Genomic DNA, 18,254 nt, shown 5'->3' on the forward strand with positions numbered 1-18,254 from the left:
CTAGATAAAGGCCAAGGAGCAATGATCTGGCTAGACAGTTAAGGAGATAATGGAATTCTTCTCTTTGTAGTTTCTCAGAAACTGTATTCCTTTTTCTCCTTTGAAAGTAGACCGTTTCTCAACCCCTTTTCCTTCCTATGTGGCTGCTAGAAAGAAGATATTTTTCCTCCTATTTGAGTCTTTTTACTCACACTCATTACTCTTTTCTACTGACTGAAGAGAAAGACACTTGGGTTGGTTAGAGACTTCTCCATCTCGGTTGCTATGAGATGATGCTGGTAATCACCACACAGTGCAAACCCTTCACCTGGGTCTCCTCTTCCTCCTCTTTGCATCTACCCTGATAGAAAAGGCTCCTGTGAAAAGGGAACAGAGCAATCACTTCTGGATATGGTCTCTCCTATCTTCTTCCCCCACAATTTAGGTGAGAATTAAATAAGGACATCCTTTATCTTCCTTCCCTTCCCCTTGCAACAGATGCACCACTCACTCCACCAAAGTTGTTAGTGGATAAATAAAAACCATTAACATTGTTGTCTGCTTAAACTCACTGACATGGCTACACACAGACATCTGTCCTTCTCAGTCAATCCAGGATTTCCCTCCAAGGTTCCAAGTAGCCAGTCCTCCCACACAGGCATCCATCTCATAGATACAGTTCATGGACTTGCCAGATGGCCTGAAAGTTCAAACACCAAATCTGGTTTGGTTGGAGAGCCACTGGAAATGTGTGCAGGAGGTGGTACGTACAAATATATATTTACACAAGATGGGACTTCGTGCTTAGCTAACATTCTCCAGGAAGTACCTGCCTAAATTGGCCCCTATTTTCATCCAGATTTGGGGGTCTGAGGCAAAGGGGCACTGTAGCTTTCTGAATCTCTTCTTAGTCTTCTCACGCATCCCTGGGGACTCCTATTTCATCATCGCATCGGCCTCATTTAACTTACTGCCACAATAGGCTCTACGGACGAGATATCTGTCTTAGCTGAATGAACATTGGAGGCAGTTGGCCGGTTGTGAGAACCTTGTACCCTTTTGCAGTTGTCACTCTCTGGCCAAGCCACCCGGTAAGAGGGCACAGTAGAAGGAAGTATATGTTCTCGAGGCCTGGGCGCCTTTTTGCATATGCTCAGCAAAGCCTTCAGCTCGGACCTGAAATTCTCATTGAGCCAGCAGTAGATGAAGGGGTTATAACAAGTGCTGCTCATGGCGAACCAATGGAAGGCAAAGTAAAGAGCATTATTGCTCCGGATGGTCTTGCTGGAGAGGAGGAGCACATAGCAGTTCAAGGGGAACCAGCAGACGGCAAAGAGCACCACAACCAGCATCAGCATCTTGATGGTCTTCTTCTTTTTGCGCCGTAGGGCATAGTACTGCTCTGTGGTCACATCGCCAATGGCATTGCGCAGCCAGAGCTTCTTGGCCACGCGGGTATAGGCCACAGAGATGATGAGAAGGGGTGAGATGTAAAGCAAAACAAAGGTGGCCAGGTCCAGGTACTTCCAGAAGAGGTCTGCTGGGTCTGGGAAGTCTGGGAGGCACAGGCTACGGACAACATCTTCACTGTTGGGTGGAGGAGGGGGAAGGAAGTGAAGAGAAAAAACCATCAGAGAGAACAGAGAACAGCCTGAGAAGAATCAACAAATGAAAGCTAAGAAATTATCTACCCTGTTGTACTTCACTCTTCTGCAAGGAAAATGAGCCAAGGGGTAAAGAAATGATGGTCCCTCTGAGTCGATGACAAAGTTGGGAATGGACTGCCTAGGTTTCCTAGTATTATCAGTAATTCTGCTCTTTATCTGGGGTCTTGAAGGACACTTAGTAATAATCTAGCCCTAGTCTAACCTCTTCATTTGACAGATGAGTAAACTGAGACCCAAAGAGAAATAGCTTGAAATTCCACAGGGAAGTAAGTAGGAAAGCTGGCATTTGAACCCAGAACCTCTGAGACTAACTCCAGTATTCTTCGCAGAACATCACACTATTGACCTTCTCACTATACCAGCATGCTCCTCCAGATGCCTTGATAACCTTATCAAATATCCTGGTCTCCCATCTTTGGTGTAAACCCAAGAAAAGGTCCCTTTCCACATTGGGAACTGCAAAATAAAAAGGTCTGCCTTTATCTTTGGGTAATACTTTCAATTAATTCTGGCATTTTTTTCATGGAAATAATTACATTTTACAATGAATTTAAATCTGGGTCTCAGTTTGCTCAGCTATCAAACAAAGGGATTGGGGCTAAAAAAAAAATCTAAGATCCTTTTTTTCAGTTTTGATTTCTGTAATTCCACTATTGTAGGTTTACTCTTTCCTATGACTCGTCCTGCATTATTGCAAGCATATTTGGGACAGAATGGTGAGAGTGTGGCATAAGGATATGTGGGTATCTGTGCAATTTTAAGACCTGCCATTCACGACCAGGCTGAGCCTGGTTGTTCTGGTTCTGATATCAGGATATGTGATCATGTGCCCCCTCGTGGCAAAAGACTATCACTACAGTTTGGCCTTTCAGGTGCTGAATGAAAACTGGTAAATCACTCAAAAACTGAGCAGGATGGGAGGATTAAGGAAGATTAGGAAGAAAAAGAAGAGGAGATGGAGTGATATAGTAGTAGACATAAAGAAAAAATAGAATGGGAAAAGGAAAAGGACATGCTAGAAAGAGGGTAAATAAGATGGATAAGCAAAAACTGAACTACTGGCTGAGGATGTCATAGAGGAGGAAAATAAATATAAAAGATGTAGTGCTTGAAGGTGGACAAAGTAATTTACGGATGTCACCCCTATCTGATCCTTAAAACATGCAATAATAGATTTAGAGCTGGGAGGGCCCTCATTTTACAAATTTACAAATGAGGAAAATGAGGCATAGAAAAATGAGATTTGAATTCCGGTCCTCTGACTCCAAAGAACTCACTCTTTCCACTCCATCGCACAGTATCAGCTAAACTAGATGGTCCCTGAGGTCTCTTCAAACTTGGAGTTTATATGATTCTATAATTCTTATCCAATATATACATACATACATACACACATACGTATATGTAAATGTAGATATATTTGTACATACATATATATTGGAAAGGCATGACATATGTATTTATATTTATGTGTGTATATAGCACAGTAAGGTGGCACAGTGAATAAAGTGCTTGGTTTGGAAGCAGGAAGAGTCATTTTCCTGAATTCAAATCCAGCCTTAGACACTTACTAGCTGTGTGACCCTGGCCAAGTCACTTAACCCTGTTTGCTTCAGTTTCTTCATCTGTAAAATGAGCTGGAAAATGAATGGCAAACCACTCTAGTATCTTTGCCAAAAAAAAAAAACCAACCAAATGGGGTCACGAAGAGTCAGAAGTAACTGAAACAACTGAACAACACATATTTATGTGTGTATATATGTATACATACTTATATGTCATACCTTTCCAATTAGAATGTAAACTCCTTGAGGGCAGAGACCATTTCACTTTTGTCTTTGTGTCCCCAGCGCTTAGCACAGTCCCTAAAGCATGGTAGGTAATTAATATGTAAATGCTTGTAGATTAATTGGTTAATTATCCTTTGGTGCGTGGAAAGAGCACTGAACTGGGAGTTGATCGGCTTGGTTCAGAACCCCAGCTGCACCACTACCTTCCTTCAATGACCCTGAACAAGTTGCTTCCTTTCTCTGGGGCTCAATTCCTTAATATGTAAAAAGGAGGGGATGCCTCTAGGGGATCTCCAAGTTCCCTTCCAGCTGTTGCTTTCTACACTCTCTATTTCCATAACCCCAATATTCCAGAGTCTTGGCCAAGAAGCAAGTCTTCTGCAACCAAGTTACTAATGTGGGGACTGTGTGTTTGATGAGGATCACATACTTTGTATCTCCTCAAGCTCAAGCAGGAGTCTCCCTGGTTAACACTAGGATCTTACCTGTATTTGAAGGTGAACAGTTTTTGGTAGATTGCATGTGGGAGGGAAAAGCAGGTGGCCATGATCCAGATGATTGCAATAGAGATGAGCCCTTTTGTAGGGGAGATTCGGGGTTTCAATGGATGCATGATAACCTACAAAGGAAGTAAATCAGAATCACAAGTTCACAGAATGACAGAACAGAATCTCAGCACGGGAGAGTCCTCAGAGGATATCAAATCCAACTCATTCCTGAGAATGAAACTCCTCTACGAGAGTCCCAATAACTGCTCATCCAGCCTCCCTTGAAAGCCTTCAGTGATGGGGAGCCCATTCCACCGTGGTAGAGCTCCAGCTACTAAGTCTTTCTTTACATAGAACCTAAGTCTCTGCTACTTCCACCCACGGTTCCCAGTTCTGCCCTCAGCAGCCATGAAGAACAAGTACAGTACCTCATTCATTTCAAGTACTTGAAGCCTACAATCCATTTCCCCCAAAATTGTTTTCTCTTCTCCAGGCTAAACATCCACAGCTCTTCCACCCAATCCTCATATAGCAGTCGTCAAGGCCCCAAGAGCTCCCTCACTGAAGAGTTAGCAAGAGCAAAGAATCCAGGCTAAGCACATTCTCTTATCCTTGCTTCTCTCTCTCTACAGGTGCTACTACTTAGTTAATTCAAAATACATCCTTTCTTTTCACTGGACACAGCAGCTTCTTTTGGGGCCCCCAGCACTACAGTGTCCCATAGGCTGTGCCCCGTAGCAGGTTTAAATGTCTTCTACCTAAGCATGCTCAGGAATAGTTACAGGGTTGGAGAGGTGGGGAATGTTTTGTCCAATATTGGCAGGCAAACCACTAGGGAAATAGTATTTTTCCTCTTCCCTTCTAGTCCAGTCTCTCTTTTGTTTGTTGGAGCAAGGAAACAGAATTTAATGCCCTTTGGTCTAGAACTTTATTTGCAAGTTTTTTGAGGGGTAAGGGAACAGCAGTGTTTGAGAGAGGTGTGCCTTCATTCACTCTTCCAGGAAGCCAAATCAATTCCACCCTTGCCCCACAGGTTGCTTCCTCTTGTGCACACACTGCGCAGAGAGGGCAGCTCCATAGAGATAGAATTATGGCTCTACATCTGTGAGCATGAGAATGTCCCAGAACAAATACCACTGAGTGCTCATGCCCTGGCTGCCTGCCCCATTCTGAGGTTAGATGGGTAGATGAAGCAGACCAGGCTTAGTTCAAAGAGCCCTGGGAAGCTTTGTTTTGTGAAATCTTAAGTCCTTTAAACTGCACTGGAAGGTACTTCCTCCTCGCCGCCCCCTCACAGACTCCTTCTCTTTCTTCAAGATGTAGTCCAGGCATCGTCTTCTGTCCCAAGCTCTTCCTTGATCCCCTACCCAAAGACTACCCAATGCCCTCCCAAACTACCTTACATTCAATTACCTTATATTTTCTTTATATTTATTCTGCATCTATTTAGACATGGAATTTTTGTCTCTCCTCATTAGGATGTAAGCTTCTTAAAAGCAGGGACTGCCTCATCCTTTGTATAGTCCCCAACACCTAGCACATTCCCCGGTTTATAGTACATGACTTGTCATGGCTTGTTAGTTGGTTAGGAGCCTAATAGAATCTGAAGGAAGTTCCTTTCATAAATCATAGGAGCACAGGATTTAGAGCTGGAAAGGTTCTTAGAGATTATCTAATCCACGTCCTTCATGTTACAGATAAGGAAATGAAGTTCTGTCGAGGTTAAGTAATTGGGACGAAATCACGCAGGGTAATAAGTGGCCAAGACAGAATTCAACCACAGTCCACTGGCACCAAGTCCAGTGCTCTCTCCACCGCAGCACAGATCCCGTTCATCCTCAGTAAATGCTCCCCTACATACCAAAGTCAAGGAGAGGAAGACAGTGGGGAATGCAAAGATTTCAGATGGCACTAATGAGATTGAAAGGGGGCAAAGACCCAGAAGACAGTAAAGCTGTAAATCCTTGCAGGTTCCTCTGAAACACTAGAAATCAGAGTACTCCGGTAAACAAAGACTATTTCCACCAGAAAGGATTTCACTGAACTTTGCAAAGGGCAGAAATTTCACTGTTTTGAAAAGGGCAGACATTTAGGGGAAAATAACAACAAACACCAACAACACTGAAGGAACCTTGATTTTCATGGGATCTCACACTTTCAAATCACCATCAGAAGGCCAGCTAGACACTGATGAATCCCTAGTCTCCTTAGGAAGCAAATGATTTCTAAAACCAAAAAATGAACCAGTTCTCACAGCCCATCCCTCACTGCACAGTCATAAGTGGAACTATTACTGAAGAGATTTTTCCCAATGATGCCATTGGGACAATCAGTGGAAAGAGGACTAGATTTAGAGTCAGAGGACCTCAGTCCTAATTCCATTTCTGACCAGTTAGAGTGACCTTGGATAAGTTATTTCATGTCTTTGGGCCTCAGTTTCTCATCTATGAAATGCAAGGGATTGGACTAGGTAACTTCTAATAAATCTTCCAATTCTGATCCTAAACCAGAACTCAGGTCTTTCCCATAATCCCTACTTTGGGATCTAATGACCCTTACTCATTTAAAGGATCCTCTAACACGTTGATCAAGAAGGACTTTAATCACCCTCCACGGGAAGCTGCATTAGCTCCGGTTGATTGAAAGTTCACACTGAACAATAAAAAGATGATTATAATGCACAAGAGCCTTAGATATTATTTTTCATTTCCTCCTTGTCCTCCCCTTCCTGCCATTCCCCTCTCCATGCTCCATACAAATAGGCATTTGGGACAACTCGCTGAGATGTAGATTGAAATTGTTGCCATTATTCATTATTTATGTTGGTTAATCTGGAGAAGAAGGATCTAGAATTAGGAATGCTAAAACATCTTCCCTTTGTGACTCAGATCTCTCACTCTTGGAGGAAGAGTTTTATTGTGTGAAGGCATGATGGGTATAAGGGAGGAGAGGTCTGGTCAGGACAGTCATATATTGAACTAGTCTTTTCTTACAAACTCAACTGAAAGTACATTTTTTGATCTTGGCAAAATTCTGAGGATGTTTTGCTTTCTTGATGATTCCCATGTAGACTTTGATTAATGCAATGACTGGAATTATTTCCTGGGTCTTGTGAACCCACCATGATGCTTCCCTCTCTGCCTGCCTACTATCTCATATTTCATTTTGTTTTCTTCTTTCAGGAGAGTAGCTAATTAGTTTCTTGGAGACACTTCTGCCTCCAATTGAGACCACCTCATCACAGTTTAAACTTCTGATATGGGGGGACTGTGGGAATCTTATAATCATGACATTCGACTCCCAGTCTCCATGCCTTTGCCCAAGCTAATCCTCCATGCCTGAAATGCACTCCCTGATCATCTCTGCCTCTTAGAAACCTTACTTTCCTCCAAAGCTCAGTTCAAGTATCACCTTGTACATGAAGCCTTCCCTGAAGCCCTTAGCATCTGGTGTCTCCACAGCCCACCCCTCAAAAAAGAATTATCTTTCTCTTCTTTTGTACTTATATGTATACATCTTTCCCCCTGTAGAAGGTAAGTTCCTTGAGAGTAGGGACTACTTCACTGTTTTGCTTTTGCATATGTATCTCCAGCATGTAGCACAGTGACTGGCACATAGTTGGTGCTTAATAAATTGTTGTTGTTTGATGAGTCATTGATCAAAGAACCGTTTTTGTTTTTGTCTTTTTATTTTAACCCTGGTAGTCCCAGTCCTGGTTTTACAAATGAGGATGTGTGAAGTCATCTAACTAGTAAGTGGTGGAGCTGGAATTTAAACTCAGGTCTCCTATATGAACTAGGTCAAACATCCTTCCCCCAAAATAGGAATGGCTCCAAAATGGAAAGCTCTTGTGGTCCAGACAGAACTAGCATTTTTATAGATAAAGGAAAGCCATCTAGTACCTAGCCAAGAATATGACTTACCTCAATTAAGAATGTCACCTTAATCTAGAATTGTGCATTTGTCTAAAACCTTGCACTGCCTCCAACAGTTCACTGGAACCCTAGAACCCTAGTGCAACCTGAACTCTACCACTAATATAGCTAACACAATGATGTTCCTTGCTTCAATCTAGAGCAAGTTGCTCCCACAACTCCTACCTTTGAGTCAATCTAGAACTCCACTACAATTTACACTTTTGTACTAATCTAGTTCTGAGGAGAAGTGTGGTATAGTCAATATAGGTATGACATTGGAGCCTAAAAGACCTGAGTTCAAATTTTTTCTCTGATACATACTAGTTACACAACCATGTAAAAAATGAACCTCTCAGCATCCAGGCAACTCTTAGCCATTTACAAAGCAGAAGAAGTTTCCTCACAGAAGTTTCTGAAACCAATGAAATCACAGTTACAAGGGGAAAATTCTAACTCATATAATCCCAGCCTAGCCCAAATCTAGAACCTACATATGATCTAGAACCTCACACAGCTTAAAGATACTTCAATTTAGAGTTCTACTACTTTCTAGACCCTCACACTACTCTAGAATCTCACAGCAATACAAAACTATGCTCTAAACCTATTGTGACCATATCTTTCATCTCTTCCAACCCTCTCTCACCGTCCTGCTGATGCTAGGCAAAATGATCCAGAATGAAGTTGTAAACAAGACCTCTGGATCTCATGGCTTTTGTGAGTAAACTTTTCTGACTCAGTCAGAGCGAGTAGCCTAGGCTGTGAGATTCTAAGTATCGAACAATTCTGGAGCAGCAGGGGAGTTATTGAAGGGCAGTCATTGTTCTCCCCTCCCTTCCAAGCTCTTCTTCTGTATTGATTTTCCAACACAACTATTTCACATAAATTCTTCATTACAAACATACCAGCAGCAAGTTTGTGCCATGGAAAGCCCCCTCTCAGAACCCTCGAAGTGCTTTGGCAGCAGAGGCGGGAAGGAAAATGGCTTTCCCCATAGATGGAATCTCACCTGGTGTCTGTCCACAGCAATGGCTGTCAGGGTCAGGGCTGAAACGTGGAGGGAGCAATACTGAGCAAATCGACTGATGTGACACATGCCCTTCCCAAATATCCATGTGCTGTTCACAAAGCGGACCTAGAAAGAAACAAAGACCAACAGACAGAAAGACAGACAGTGTGATGAAGTTTGCTAAATTTGGAGTCAGAGGACCTGGCTTCATTTGCTGACTCTGCAATTATTATCTGTGTGACCTTGGGCAGCTAAATCCCTCTGAGTCTCTGTTTCTTTATTTATAAATATAAAAATAAGAAAGTATCTCTGATAAAGGCCTCGTTTCTCAACTATATGGAGAATCAAGTCAAATTTACAAAACTACAAGCCATGCCCCAATTGATAAATGGTCAAAGGATATGAACAGGCAGTTTTCAGATGAATAAATCAAAGCTATCTATAGGCATATGAAGAGTGTTCTGAATCACTTTTAATTAGAGAAATGAAAACTAAAACAACTCTGAGGTACCACCTCACACCTATCAGATTGGCTAATTAATATGACAGAAAAGGAAAATGATAAATGCTGGAGAAGATGCATGAAAATCACTACTGCACTATTGGTGGAGTTGTGAACTGATCCAACCATTCTGGAGAGCAGTTTGGAAGTTTTCCCAAAGGGGAACCAAACAGTGCATACCCTTTGATCTAGCAATCCCACCACTAGGTCTGTATCCCAAAGAGATCATAAAAAAGGGAAAAGTACCTATATGTGCAAAAATATTTATAGCATCCTTTTTGTGGTGACAAAATATTGGAAACTGAGGGGATGCCCATCAATTGGGGAATGGCTGAACAAGATGTGGTATAGGAATGTAACGGAATACTATTGTGCAATACAAAATGATGAACAGGAAGATTTCAGGAAAACCTGAAAAAACTTGTACAAACTGAGGTAAAGTGAAATAAGCAGAACCAAGAAAACATTGTACGCAGTATCAGCAACATTGTTTGATGACCAACTATGAATGACTCAGTTCGTCTCAGCAACACAATGATCCAAGACAAGTACGAAGGACTCACGAAGGAAAATGCTATCCATATCCAGATAACAAACTGATGGACTCTGAATGGAGATCAAAGAATTTTTTTCACTTTATTCTTTCTCATGATTTTTTTTCTTTTGGTCTGTTTCTTCTTTCACAACTGTGACTAATATAGAAATATTTTTACATGATAGCACGTGTATAAACTATATCAAAAAGCCTACCATTTTCAGAAGAGGGGAGGGAAAGAAGAAGGGAGAAAAATTAGGAACTTGTAAAATTCTTATAAAATTATTTTAAAAATCTTATAAAAATGAATGCTAAAAAATTTCTTGACATGTAACTGAGGGAAAAATAAAATGTTATTAAATTAATTAATTAATTAATTAAAATAAGGAGGGTGGACTATATGATCACTAAGAACTTTTCCAATTCTAAATTCTATAAGTCTGTGAACACAACTACAAGTTTTGTTCCTCACGGGCTCTCCTGATCTTGGATCGTGTCGAGTTTTCTTTTTTTTCCCTTTTAAATTAACAAGCATTTTTTTTTCTTCCTTCCCACCTCTTCACTTCAATTAAATGGGGGGGGAAAAACACCCTTATAACAAATATGCATAGTCAAGGAAAATGAAATGCTGCCTTGTCCATTTCCAAAAATGTAGATCTCATTCTTTATCATAAGTCCATCACCCCTCTGTCAGGAAATGGGTAATATGTTTCATCGTTGTGTCCTCTGGATTGATTAGAGTTTTCTTAAGTCTTTCAACATTTTTTGTATTTACAACATTTTGTCATTGTACAAATTTTTCTCCTGGTCTGACTCACTTCACACTGTATCAGTTCATAGAGGCTTTTCTAGGATTCCCTGAAACCCTCCTTTCCATTATTTCTTGCAGTGAAATAATATTCCATTATATTCATATACCATAATTAGACAAGCCATTCTGTAAATGATGGGATCCCCTTTAATTTCAAGTTCTTTGGTACCACAAAAAGAGGTGCCATAAATATTTTTGTATATATTGATCCTTTTCCTCTTTTTTTGATTTCTTTGACTGAGCAGTGGTATTTCTGGGTCAAAAGATAAGCACAATTTAATGACTTTTGAGGCATAGTTACAAATTACTTTCCAGAAGGCTGGACCACTTCACAGCTCCACCAATGGTGCATGAATGTGCTTGTTTTCCTGCAGCCCCGCCAATATTTATCATTGTCTTTTTATGTTGTCTTTGCCAATATAATCAATGTAAGATAGAACTTCAGAGTTATTTTAATTTGCATTTCTCTAATTATTACTTATTTGGAGTATTTTTTCATATGACTATTAATAGCCTTGATTTCTTCCTCTTAAACTGCTTGTTCATATCTTTTGATCATTTTTCATTGAAGATTGGCTCATTCTTATAAATGTGAATCAATTCCTCATATATCTTGGAAATGAAACCTTTATCATAAAAATTTGCTGCAAAGGTTTTTCCAGTTAATTTTTTTTTCTTTATAATTTTAGCATTGGCTTTGTTTGTGCAAGAACTTTTTAATTTTATGCAATCCAAATTGCATATTTTGTCTTCTATGATCCTCTCTGTCCCTTGTTTGATTGTAACTCTTCTCCTCTTCATGTATCTGAAAGGTAATTTCTTCCTTGTCCCTCTAATTTACTTATGATGGGACCTTTTTTGTCTAAATCATGAATCCATTTCAAGCTTATCTTGATATATGGTAGGAGAGCTTAGTCTATGTATAGTTTTTATAAGACTACTTTCCAAAAGTAGCTACTTTTATTAAATAGTGAGTCCTTGCCCAAGTAGCTAGAACACTAGGTTACTAGATTTTTTTATGACACTACTCTGCAATACTGATCAACCACTCTAATATTTAACCAGTATCAAATTATTTTGTAGTATAGTTTGGAACCTGGTGTGGCTAGGTCCCCTTCCTTGTCACTAACCTTTTGTTTGTCCAGATGAATTTTGTAATTATTTTTTTCTAATTCCACAAAGTAATCCTTTTGTAGTTTGATCATCATGGCACTGAATGGATAAATTATAGACAATATTATTTTATTATATTGGTTTAGTCTATCCATGAACAATTAATATTTTTCTAATTATTTAGGTCTGTGTTTATTTCCATAAAGAATGTTTTGTAGTTTTATTCATACAGTTTCTGTATGTCTTGCTTACCAGATGGCCACTTGGTATAATGGTGGGAAAACATACTGTTGTTTTTTAAAGCCTATGGTTTTATAGATTTTTTTTTAAATAAAACCTATAGTTTTAGCACTTTTCCTTACTGATTTTGTGACCTTGGAGAAGTCAGTTAGTCTCTCTGAGCCTCAGTTTTCTCATTAAAAATATGTTAATAATCATCATAATTTTACCTATTCACAAGGTTCTGGTGAGGATTGAATGAGATCAATTAGGTATTTATTTTGGAAGATCTGACCCAGAATATTATACATAGTAGACAGTTATCACATGTTTGTTAAATGAATGGATTGTCCTGTGGTCTAATCATGTTTTTTTATACTTTCATGATTCCTCCTTTATGAAGTTTGACATGCTTTCTCAAAAAGTACCACTTTGTTGGTTCAGAGACTCTAAAGGACTTGCCTTAAGTAGCATAATGAGATCTGAGCTAGAGCTGAGAGTAAACTCTATCAGTTTCTGACCTCCTTACTCTGGTTCTTTATTGATCATTGCTTCCCAGAGTGTAAAATTGGGCTTTTCAGAGTTTTCTATGGCTCCTAGAAAGGTCCTGAGTTCCAGAAGGGAGATGTCAAGTGGGGTACAGGACTATGAATATGTGAGCACCACTGGGAATGAAAGAAAGATTCTTGATAAGAATAAGAGAGAGGAGATCTATATTAAAATGTAGTTGAGAAGTATTTAAGAAAATAAATCCACAATAAAACATACAAAAATTTTTAATTAAAAAAAAAAGGAGAGAGAGGAGCTCAGGGACCTTGGAGGTAATGGGAAGGCAAAGGGATTCACTGACAAAAGGGAATAAGGACAAGGGAAATTTCTTCAACATAGTGAAGAAGGTGCAAAATGGCTAGTCGACAATCTGAGGTCCTCTAGGAAATTCTGGGATTTATCATCATATAACTGTGCAGTTCAATATAATTTAATTCAACTAACACTCATTAAGAGTCTACCATGTATCTGTCAGGTGCCATATACACAGAAAGAGAAGGAACTTACAATCAAATGGGAGGGGCAGGGGAAGGAGAAAAGAAAAGTATACCATGATCTGAGGGAGAGTGAGATACATGCAAAGGAGAGGTCCAAAGTAATTCCTACAAGAAATCTGTGGTAGGAGGAGGGGAATTCAGTGAAGGATTCGTTGAGGAGGCAGCATCTTAACTGGTCCTTGAACAAAGGGAAGGACATCAGTAAACAGAGAAGCAGTCCGTTCCTGGCATGGAGGAGAGTGTTAAAGGGATAGAGAGAGAGGAATAGGCAAGATGAGAACAGAAATGGGCGGTCATCCAGTTTGGCTGGAACAGAAAAATACATGAAGGGATTGCGGTATGACATAAGGATAAATAGGGATGTTGGTGCCAAATGTTGGAGAGCTTAAATACCAGGATAAGGAGTTTATATGAAAAAGAATCCAAGGGTAGAAAAGATGCCCTGCATCTGTGCCTGCTTCTGCCAGACTGAGGCAAAAAAGGTGCCCACGAGCCATGCTAAAAATAATAATGACTGGTATTTATATAGCACCTACAATGTGCCAGGCACTGTGCTAAGCACCTTATAAATATTATCTCCTTTGATTCTCACTACAACCCTGGGAGGCAGATACTGTTATTATCCCCATTTTACAGCTGAAGAAACTAAAGCAAATAGAGGTTAAGTAATAATAGCTAACATTTATCTAGTGCTTTCTATGCACCAGGCACTGTGCAAAGCACTTTACAATTATCTCATTTGGTCCTCACTATAGTGCTATTGTGCTATACCCACCTTACAGATGAGAAAACTGAGGTAAATAGGGGTCAAGTGACTCACCCAAGGTCACACAGTTAGTAAGTATCTGAGGCTAGACTTGAACTTAGATCTCACTTACTCTAGGCACAGTGATCTATCCATTGAGCCACCTAGTTGCCCCCAAGTCATGTTCCCAAATCCTAGGCAGTGGCAAGATCCTGGGGCATCTGCATTAATAAGGGTTTGTATTGGGGCACACCCAGGGGTAATGGAGTGAATTCCAAATTCCCAAAGGATTCTGAGACTAACCTACCCACTACAGATGTTCCAGGCTGGGGACCAGCCTAAGCCCAATGTAAGTTACTCAAGTTAATGCAGTACCTCTCAACACAAAACCACAAAAGGAGTAAAGCTTCAAATTGACTCAGGGGTTCAAGGTGCAACCTGGGGGTGGGGAACTTCATAGCTTAGCAGTAGATCCCCTGGCATTTGTGCTGGGCTACAGGGGGAGGTAGGTCTATGGCACTGCTTGGGCAGGGCATTGTTTGTGTTTGCACCAGATGCTCAGAAGCCTCCCTAGCAGAAAAAGAAGAAGCACTGGGCTCATGTACCGCCCCCTCTTCAAAAACTGTGTTAAGACACCAGTGCCCCCTTTGTCCTTCTGCCCCTTCTCATCTCTCACAGAGAAGTCTGGACAGCTGTAAATGGGACTCCAGCTCTTACTGCAACTAGAAAATCATGAAGGTTTACAATAGCCAGGAGCAAAATAGTGGCTCAACTCTATGTCAGCTGAGACCAAAACTCAGGCTTGATGCAAGTCAGGGCACCAGGGTCTTAGTTGAGAGTCTTCCATTCATGTAGTTGAGTGATCTTAGGCCAGCCCTAAGATCTGAATGGGCATTCAGTTCCCTGAGCCTTGGTTTCTGTTTGTAAAATAAAGATAATCCTTGTACTACTCTGTCACATCAAATGAGAGAATGTATATGACTTTAAAGTCTATTAAAGCACTTTAAAGTCTAAATTAGTGGACTTTTCAAATGAAGGCTGTGAAGCATAATAGAAAGAGTATTATTCAGCTTGGAGTTAGGAGGCCTAGATTAGAATTTTCACTTTGATACTTGCTGCCTGTGTGACTATAGGTAAGTCCTTTAATCTCTCTGTGTTTTATTTAGCCCTGTCTGTAAAGTGCAGATAATAATACCAGTAATACCTACTTCCTTGAGTTGTCATGAGGAATATACTTGGTAAACTATAAATCACAATAGAAACAATATTATAATTAACATTATTAGTAAAAGGGTAGGGACCAGACCCATGATTTCACTGGCATCAGGTGACTCCCTGATGAGGTAATTCCCTTGGCCAGTATAGTTTGGCACCTTCCCTGCAACTTATAGCTGCATGGAGAGTCTCCTGAGGCACTGAAAGGTGGTGATTTGCCCAGAGTTACACAGCTAGTAGTATGTCAGAGACAGAACTTGAACCCAGGACTTTTAAGGTTGCCTCTCTCCTCACTGGGCTATGATAATATGTGGAAAGCCCTTCACAGATCTTAAAGCTCTATATAAATGTTAGCTATTACTAAAGAACTATGCAAATGTTAAGTATTATTATTCAGCAGTGATTTGTAAGACATTCAGGTGGGTGTAAATTATTCTCCCAATAGATCCGAATCACTCTGCTTGTGAGTCATAGGCAGATCAGAAATGAAATGGAGTGACAGAGAGACCCTCCTTTCACACTCTCAATTGTTCCTAAGCAGCTGGTCCAAGGGCTTATCCTGGGCACCCATTCCAAGCACTTAGGATAAGAATCACATCTGTCTTCTCTATTATTTTTACCTTTCACCACCAAGCACAATCTCTATCCTGCAACCTATGGGCAAACCAGAGAGAATGAATGAGATGCACTAGATGGTTTAGAAAATAAATTTAACTTTTCATTAATCTTTTCCATAACCAGACATCACCAGCTGTTTCCAATTTCCTTGATACCCAAAGCAGCAACCAGCTTAAGGAAAAGCTTTAAATGCCTGTACATTAGATATAATAATTCAAATTGTACCCTGTCACAGCTTCAATCACCTGTCATTTCAAAGGCTTCAAATTATTGCTCAATTATCCAACAGTTCAGTCCCTAAGAAGATTAGAAACGAAAGCAAGCCATTCACCCACATCTGGCTGAAGATGCTCAAATCTAATTCACTCAGTGACCCCTGACACAGAACCTTTAGCTAAAAGCGGGGAACAAGTGGGGAGAAAAGGATAGAGAGAAGATGGAGAGAAAAAAAGAAGTAGGAAGAAAGGATAGGTGAGGAAAGGAGGAAAAATAGAAAAGAAAGTGGAAAGGAAGAGGGGAGAGAAAAGGGTAGTAGAAGAGAGGAAAAAAAGAGAAAAGTGGAGAGATGAAGGAAAATGGAAAAGGGAAAGGAGGAGGGGGAGAAAGAAAGAGGAAATAGAAAAAAGATAGAAAAAGAAGAGGAGGAAAAGGAAAAAAAGAAGAGGTATAGAGAGAAGGAAGAGAGGAAAGGAGAGAAAGGGAAAAGTAAAATAAAAAAGAAGAGGAGAGGGGGAGAGGGAGAGACAGACAGAGAGTGAATACCTCAGTTTCCATGCTCTTACCAAAGTGAAGGGAGTATTAAGCAAGGTTATCATTATGTCAGCTACTGCCAGGTTGACAATGAACAAGCTGGTGGCCGATTGCATTCGCTGGTTCTTGATGACAACATGACAGACCAGGACATTTCCAAAGAGAGAGAAGACAATAATGAAGGAGTACGCCACAATGAGCAGAGCTTTCACCATAGGCTTCTGAGATTCTGCCCCATATCTCTTTCTGCCTACGAAGTTCTGCCAATCTGAAAATGAGTAGTTGCCCCAGGGGAAAAAACTAGATACATTGGGGATCCCAAAGTCTCCATCCAAACTTCCATTGTTGGTCCATCTCTCAGGCCTCTCAAAGGCTTGCACCAGGCACGGGAGGGAGAACCACAGCAAGGAAGTTATCATTCTGGATGAGCCGTGCCCCACTTTAGAATTCCTTATCTCTAAAAGAGGCGAGTGCTGTCAGTCCACGGAAGTTCAGAAGAGTAAGTGATTTGACTTGTCCCAAAAGCAGAAATCTTCCCAACAAGCAAAAAAAAAAGCAGGATGCCTGCGTTCCCAGAGCTATCCAGCCTCGTTGTTCGCTGTTCAATCAGCACACACTGATTTTGTTTCAGCACTTTTATATCTGCTCCCACACAGGCTGTTAACGAAGGACTCTGCCTATTGGACTGCAGAACAGCTCCCTTTGTGACGCGCTCCTTCACACTGTCAAAGATTACTCCCACCAGGTTTGGATTTCTTCCTTTCTCCACTTTCCCCCACGCCTTCCACCTCTTCCCCCACCCCAACAAAATCAAAGCTGTATCCTACAAGCCGATTTTCACACACAAGCACAGACACACACAAAAGTTCAGTCGGTTTGTATCTAAGCCCCTTGTCATTACAAAGCAGGTGGGCAGGTAGGAAAGAAAAGCAGCTGCTCATTGGGTTTAAAACAGCATGGATTTTTAAGGAAGACCACGTCTGCTGGTTCAGCAGTAGTCAAGTTTCCAAATCAGAAAATTAATTTATGAGAATTGAGCTTCCTTTCTAGTCTTAACCCAGAGCCAGCTGTAATATCCAGAACTTAGGTCCTAAATGTATTTTATCTACAAGCTAGACAAGTAAATAGGGACTTCATAGGTTAACCCAACTTTTATGCTGCCTATACCAAGTAGAATGTATTTCTCTTAACAGCCCATGGGACAGAGAATATGTCTGCAGTTTTAAAGTCATAGGATTCAGAGCAGGAAAGGTCCTTAGAGATCAGCTAGTCTCACCCCCTCATCTTTCAGAAAAGGAAACTGAAGTCCAGGGAATTTAAAAGATCTGTCCAAGGTTATACAGCTGTTAGTAGTTTGTCTAGGACTAGAAATCAGGTCTTTTCCTAATCTGGGCATCTTTTCACTACAATGCATGTATTGCTAATGAAACATTCTCCAAAGCTTGTCTACTTTCAGGACCAAAGAATAAAAGAAAATGAGGCTTGACTGAGCATTTAGCTAGTCTTGAGCTATAGTGAGCTCCCTGCCACTGTAAACATTCAACCAGATGCAGGGTGGCCATAGAGTAGGGATGCTGTGGGAGGAAGGCATGCAATGGATGCAGGATTCCAAATGAGAAGCTGGCCCAGATTTCTATTGAAGTCCCTTCTAACTCTACAGAGCAATGACAGCTCTATAATATTTGTAGACAGCTTATCCTGGCAAGTCTTGCTTTCAGCTGCTTATTGACGTGATCCCCCCCTCTGGTTAAGTCTTTCAATTGATATTATCATCATCCCCCTTTTCTCTTACTCCTTTCTATAGCTCAAGCAGCAGAAGCTGGATGAGAAGGTCTTTGATACCAAACAAC

The 18,254-nt window shown here is 40.6% G+C and overlaps 1 protein-coding gene across 1 annotated transcript; it reads right to left on the reverse strand.

Moving 5' to 3' along the window:
* Positions 1–941: 941 nt before the first annotated feature.
* Positions 942–16,823, reverse strand: GPR83 (G protein-coupled receptor 83). The gene is made up of 4 exons (XM_027849351.1): positions 16,437–16,823; positions 8,851–8,976; positions 3,922–4,055; positions 942–1,566 (listed from the first exon to the last, which is right to left on the reverse strand). The coding sequence occupies exons 1-4, from the start codon at positions 16,821–16,823 to the stop codon at positions 942–944; spliced, it is 1,272 nt and encodes a 423-aa protein (XP_027705152.1).
* Positions 16,824–18,254: the final 1,431 nt, after the last annotated feature.

This window comes from Vombatus ursinus, unplaced genomic scaffold (assembly GCF_900497805.2).
Source record: "Vombatus ursinus unplaced genomic scaffold, bare-nosed wombat genome assembly UNPS02007344.1, whole genome shotgun sequence".
In the NCBI taxonomy this organism is placed as follows: Eukaryota; Metazoa; Chordata; class Mammalia; order Diprotodontia; family Vombatidae; genus Vombatus; species Vombatus ursinus.